This window comes from Gavialis gangeticus, unplaced genomic scaffold (assembly GCF_001723915.1).
Source record: "Gavialis gangeticus isolate Ggan-Ray unplaced genomic scaffold, GavGan_comp1, whole genome shotgun sequence".
Lineage (NCBI taxonomy): Eukaryota > Metazoa > Chordata > Crocodylia > Gavialidae > Gavialis > Gavialis gangeticus.
This window is the reverse complement of record NW_017729034.1, coordinates 11,545,081-11,551,548: the sequence shown is the minus strand read 5'-3', so window position 1 is coordinate 11,551,548 and position 6,468 is coordinate 11,545,081. Positions and strand designations below refer to the sequence as shown.

The 6,468-nt window shown below is 48.3% G+C and overlaps 2 protein-coding genes across 4 annotated transcripts in view; one reads left to right on the top strand and one right to left on the bottom strand.

Annotated features, from left to right (window-relative positions):
• POLQ (DNA polymerase theta) overlaps nucleotides 1-4,789 on the top strand; it is a 141,860-nt gene extending 137,071 nt beyond the window's left edge. Inside the window, exon 31 of the transcript XR_002099396.1 lies at nucleotides 4,658-4,789. The gene's annotated coding sequence lies outside the window, so the exon portion shown is untranslated. The remainder of the gene's footprint in view (nucleotides 1-4,657) is intronic.
• Nucleotides 3,487-6,468, bottom strand: part of STXBP5L (syntaxin binding protein 5 like) — a 448,370-nt gene continuing 445,388 nt past the window's right edge. For all 3 annotated transcript variants that reach the window (XM_019527059.1, XM_019527060.1, XM_019527061.1), the window contains 2 exons: nucleotides 5,698-5,918; nucleotides 3,487-4,202 (listed from right to left, as the gene is read on the bottom strand). In XM_019527059.1, the coding sequence (XP_019382604.1) occupies nucleotides 4,161-4,202; nucleotides 5,698-5,918 (263 nt within the window). In that variant the 3' untranslated portion in view covers nucleotides 3,487-4,160. The remainder of the gene's footprint in view (nucleotides 4,203-5,697; nucleotides 5,919-6,468) is intronic.

The following is a 6,468-nucleotide window of genomic DNA, read 5'->3' as shown; positions in this document are numbered from 1 at the left end:
CTTTATAAGACAAAAAAAAAAAAAAAAAAAAGTCGTCTCATTAGAAAACTATAGTGTGATTATACAAAATAAAGCCTGGACTTCCTGCAGAATTTCCTTTGGATTTTTTTGTTAAATTCAGGATTGAAGTTTTGTATTGTTCTACCTCTAGGAGTTGAATCTAGAACCATTCTTAAGATAGTAAAGACTTGCTTATTGTCAAAGCGTGTCAGGCGTCTGAATACATTTTCTCTACATAGTCTGCCTACTGGCAGTGTGTGTAAGAAATAAATGTGTGTCTTGTATGCTCTCTGGCACGGTTCCATAAATTGAGTTGTCTGGCGTGGGTGTGAGAACTTTTTATGTATTTTGAGAGCAAAAAAATGCCACTATCTGAAGACGAAAGCAATTTTAATCGCACAAATTTGTATTAAAAAATCTCTTGAATTGGCCAATCAGTGTACTTGTTAATTAGTTTGCTCATTTGAGCTGTGGAATAGATGCTGAAGGTGCCTTAAAGTGTTGGATTTTGCATGAGCTGGTGCTGTTTTAGTGGAAAAGGTGAAAGCACATGTGATTTCAACTTCCTTAAGAGCTTGCTGTCCTGATTTTCCTTTCAGCAAGAAAACCATCTGCTCTGCTTGTCACTTTTTTGAATGCTTGTTTTTATTACTTTCAATATTAACAAAGAGCCTTTAATAATGTTTAGGGCAGGCCTTTTAAAAATCCCACACTCCCCCTCATTTCACAAGAAATAAACCAGCCAGGACTTCTCCTTCTTTCATGGCATTTTTTTTAGGTGAAGGCTTTTCTCACATACATGGTAAACCTTGATAGAAAGCATTTAACAGTGTGCACTAACAAACTTGTACAACATATACATTACATATATATATTTATATATATAGAACATTCTATATACAAACATATACAACTTTTTAGCTCTCTACAGACTACGAGAAAATTTATAGTTATAGTCACAAGTGCTGAACATAACAGAAGGAGTCATTTGCAACTGTCTGAAAAGATGTAAAGTATGCAAGAGAGGAAAGCAAGATGCACCTGTGACCTCATGGGGGGCTTTTTAGAGAAAAAGATCCTCAAACAAAACAGGCAAAAACGTTTGGGCTAGGGGAAGATGCTAAATTCTTGTTGATTTGCTGTCAAGAGGAGATGCAAACTGTGAGCTACTGCCTGGCCTCCCTCCTCCCTGTGCAGCATGGCGTAAGCTAGAGCAAGTCATGTGTGGCGTAATGACTTGTTGAAGATGCGGGTCCCTCTGGGCGCACTGTAGCAGTTAATTATTAAATTGTTCTTGGGTTGGTGCAGCTGATGCAGGAGTGAGTGAGTGAGGCCAGAACACTATCGCTGCCTCGCAGAGAAACAAGCTGAGAAGTTACCCGGAACTACCTGTGTCAGCCCAGTCACTTACCATCACTGGAGTATTAACTGCTACCCAGCAGAGCGGGTCTCCCACTCCTCTGCCAGGTCTCTGGTTGCTGCAGCATTCCACTGGTACCAGTCGAGATGGTGAGCCTGGCACCAAACCCGGACCAGAGCTGTCCTCTTTATACTAGGTACAGACACTGGGGGTAAGGTACAGCTTGGAGCCTGGTAGAAGGACTTTCCTCAGTCTTTATGGCTGTGCTCCTGCCCTGCCCTTGGGAAGGGATAAAAGCTGTCTCCAGTCCTGCAGGGTGGTTAGGAAGAATGGGCTTTACCAGGGGTGGGTTTGGGAGGTGGACGTGTCTGCTGCGGGCAGTGGGGCCTTTGCTGCTAGGATTATTAGTGCTTTGGTGGCTCAGCCTGGAGCAAATGCACCACTCACAGTGGAGGTGACCATGCCATCATGCTGCTGTTGCTGCACTTCATAACAGGGTAGTTAGTTGTGGGATGTAGGTGCCAAGGAGCAGCTGGTTTCCCTCCAGCAAGCGAGGGCCAGGGAGACCATTCCCCACCCAGTCCATGAGCCTGGCCCCTGTAAGCCTGGTGGTCTGCCATGTGCTGGGCCACTAAGGCATTTGTTAAGCTCTGAGCACTGGAGCTGAGCAAAGCCCGGGCCTGTGTCCGTGCTGTCTTCAGTGCTCACTGTGTGACTGCTGTTGTTTTGTGGTGCAGGACATGCACCTGCTCGCCCAGCTCAGCTGTAACTGTTGGCTTGGCATTGCTCTTCTAAGCTGTGAAGAGACTTACCAAGGCTGCAGGGCACTGAATTCCTATCCAGGTCTAACAGGACTCTGACCTGAGCAGCCTGTCAGACCTAGGCTGTTTCCTTCAATCCCGCAGCCTGTGCAAGGGTGAGCCCTGCATTTGGGAGCCCAGTTAAATACCACAAAGGGCAATTTTCTCTTGTGAGCAGTGAAGAGCTGAGCAGGAGCAGAGGGTCTGGGAGTAAGCATGGGAGCCTGAGTGGTGCTTTTCATGGAGAGGCAGGATCTAGAACAGTGTCCTGAGGCCACCAGTGCCCTGTATAGACCTGTATGAAAGAAAGCACTGACTAGGCCTGACCCAGGCTCTGCATCAAAATTTTACAGCTGCACCTACCTAGGGGGGGCACCAGCCACTGCCCATCATTCAGGGAGGGTGAATGATGGGCTCCCCCCACTCCCTCCCTACTCGTGCATATGCCTGAAAGCAGGACCTGGGTGCCTCATATCTAAGCTGACTGTAGGCTCCACAGTTGACTCCCCCTGTGACTTCTGTGGACGTGCTGATGGTGCAGAGGGTTTTAACAGAGCAGGAGCAAGAGGAGCCAAAGAGCAGGTGCTCTGTTCATGCACCAATGATAAAATGCTACAGGAGACCCAGGCTGGATGTGCACAATAAGGGGGAGGAAGAGCCCCCCAGTAGAATCAGGGAGTCACTCACTGCAGTGCCACCTGCTTGCCTTTCCTCATCCAAACAAGAGGCCAAGTTCCCCACTGTCTTGCTGGCTGTGCTGGTGAGGGGCCCTACTGCTGACTCAGGCTCCTCAGTGCTGTGCTTCCCGTGGCAGGGTGAGTGGTGCAGAGCCAGGCAAGCCAGGGGAGGAAGTGGTCTGTGCACAATTCAGTCTGCAGGGCTTTGCAGATGCCTCTTAGCTGCTTTGTTCTGTATCCAGCTGGCTTTAAATTGGGTTACCCGGCAATTTCCTAAGCATCATCTGAGTATAGCTTAACTTCCCTGCAAGCTGCTGAGCGGCTGCAGCCTATTGGATTTGACAGGACTCAGCAGCTTGTAGCACCACACCCTCTAGTTCCTCCAGCCGGAGCAGAAATTACTTCCTAATCATCTCTTCTGCTTCTCAGCCTGACTAACAAGGCAACCAAGTGATTCAGAAGCTCCTGGGGTGAGAACTGCCACAGCCCCCTGCAAGTATAACTGCGATAAATCCAGCCAGCAAGAACCCTGGCTCTGCACAATGGCAATGCCTGCACCCTCCAGGCTGCAAAGATGCTGTGAACTCAAGCTCAGGTGACATCCCAAGTGGGGCCTTTCTAGACACCGAACAAAGCAATGTGTTGGCCGTAGGGTTTTGATGCTGGTTTATTTTTCTGCTAGGAATTAAACAGCACTGCTGGCTGCACGCTAAGGTTCGCCAAGGGAAAAAAACAGCAGCAAATGAGAAAATGCAGCTCACCTCGTGTTTCTATTGAGAGCAGCAGCAGCCATGCTCCAAGTGTACTGGTTGTTTGAACTGTGGTTTTTAAAAATAAAGATTTTTGCTGTTTTAAGTATTTTTTGCTCAGAAGAAATAAATCCCATTTTTTCTTAGGTCACAACATGCTTTCTTTTTCTGTTTTGTTTTTTTTCTTTTAAGATGTCAATTCGTCATGCAAATTTTTATTTGTTTTTATAAGTGCATTAACATTCTAGTTTGTACAAGGTATTTTTAACCAGAGATTCTCCCCAAAGTTCGTAGCTAGAGTTTCTGAAAAACTACATGCCAAAGTGACTGTTGAGTTTCTTTTGGAAAAAAAGACTACCTACACCATGTGTTTGGACTAAATACCATTGAAGGCTCCATCTTGCAGATGGTAAAACTTCTCCTCGACCCCCAGGGGTGGTGAATCTGATGAGTAACAGGAAAAAGTTTTCTAGGAGAAAGTTTTGCTTCTGTCCAATGACTGACATTGTTGGGAGTAAGCTCCGTATCCCCAAACAGTGTTCTTACCCAGGCCAGGTGCAGCTTCATGGCAAATCTAAAACTGGTACCATTTCTTGTCCTTGTATTTCAGCATCAGCTAGAGATGGGATATAAGCAAAATGACAGTGAGCTGTGAGCACTTGCTCTGCAGGTGATCCGGTTTGTACCAAGTTATTCTGTGCTATAACCCCACCACTGTAGGGGAACTCTACCACTCCAGAGTGAGGTTGATTAATTGCCGCAGCTTTCATAATGTGATTGCCACTGCGAAAGCACCACAGCAGCATACTTTTCTGCTGTGAAATACTTACCTTGCACCCAAAGGCTGCTTTAACTTTCTGTTACGCCTCTGCAAAGAATGTCATTTACCCATCATTTTTCACTGGAGAGATGCTTCTTGGGAATTTCTCTTACAGATCTGTGCTTTTTACATCAGACTAAATAGGAACTGCTAAAGACTTGCTGTTTGCTACTCCCTGGCACTGGTATACACTAGATGTGTCCTATCATCTGCCAATATGAGCTCTCTTTCTTTCTCTTTCTATTTTACAGTGATTATCCCGTCAGAGCACTTTTCCCTCACAATGACAACAGCCAATAGGAATAAAACAAAAGCTCTTTCCTGGTGGGGGTCAGCTAGCTGGACCAATGGTTGGAAAGCCAGAATTCCAGATAACTATGCTTTAATAGTCTTTTACCTAAGTCAGATTGTTTCTGCTGACAGCTAGCCCTAGGCAAGACTGGATGTTGGCGCTCCACCTTTTTAAACGGTTCCAACAGCTGCATGCTAACCTGGCCTGCTTGGTGCAAACCAGGTTATCATGACCATGCTCTAGCAGGGTCTGACACCCAGGTCCCTTTGCCTGCTTATTTGTCCCAGGCTCCTTCCCTGCACGCTGGCCTCATCCATCCTAGCTTCCCCTCTTTTGATGGAGGAGATCTTCTACCACACATGGCCTCTTTGACATGTGTTTAGAACTGATAGTAACTTTGGCTCTTAAGCTTCCCATAACTGAGCATTTGGCAGTAATCTAAGCCCTCAGAGACGGTAATGAAATGGCCCTCCTCTTCCATTGCTCCTATTAGACACAAGGCTCAAGAGCTGTCCACTAGAGAGGTGCTGGGTTTCCTGTGTTGGCAGGAGGTACACAGTGAGGGGTCAATGAATAGTGGGAACAGACATCTTAATGGCAGGCACTTTGTGCCCTCACTTTGACTGAGAAAATAAGATCCAGAAGCAGTTCTGGAGGAGAAATGCTTATGAAGAAAACTTCCCAAGTGTGGCGAGAGCATAAGCAGAGCAGAAACACCTGCCTGAATTTGCAGAGCCTGACCTCGCCCTGAGGTAGGCAGTGCCCCAGGCTGAGTGCTAACTGCTTAGAAAAGACCAAGAGAGAGGAGAGACAGTGTCTAAGACAGAAATGTTGCCCCAGAATTCCCCATCATCTTGGGGATGGGGGCAGAATTAGGTGGAAGGGCTGCAGAAAGGCAGTGGGCTGCGATTGCTATAATGTTCCCGAAGTGGGAGCAATCTTCAGGGGCTTCTGGTCTGGGGCAGGGCCTTGGGATGTGCACAGGCCAAGGATGCCTACCTCATGGGCGTGCTTGGAGAAGGCCTCCGCGCTGACCATCAGGCTCGCTGTCTTCTCATCCAGCTCTCCCAGCCGCTGGCCTCGCTCCTCAAGGGCAACGCGTGCACGAGCCAGGTCTCCGACTACCCCACCGGCAGCACCTTTCATTCCTTCAATCCCGCCTGACCCAGGGATGTGCTGGGCGAGGCTCCGGGAGGCTTTCCCAGCGGTTGCCTCACCAACTGCAATGGAGACAGACACTCAGGCAGAGACAAGGGAATGTCCTCTTCCCTCTGCACTGGGCTGAAGCACTCCGTTACATTGCTGCTGACTGGCAGACCGACCCTTGTGGTTCAGCCAGGCATGTGAAGACCCCCTACTCCTGCAGTGGGCCCAGCCAACTGGCCAGGTGCCCCTCCTGTTAAGGAAGGAGATGTGTTTGGGCAGAGAGAAACAAAATGTTCTTCAGCACTTTTTCTTCTAGCATGGCCTGTGGGGGCTCCTAAAAAATTTAGAAAATTAATATTTCTCTGCCCTTGGATCCGGTCAGAAATGACAGGAACCAGGGGCAATAGGACCCAGGGGAAGCCTGGCAGGCTCCCACAACAGCAGGGCCTGCCCAGCTCCGCCCCCACAGCCTGGGCTCAGTTGCTGCATCCTGCCGGAATATCAGGTAAGGGGGAAAGTGGGGGGGAAGAGCAGGGAAGGAGCCTGGGGAAAAGTGGCCCAGGGAAAAGCTGAGTAGTGTGTGGGAAGAGCGGCTCCTTGCCCACCCCATGCCCAGCGCCCTGC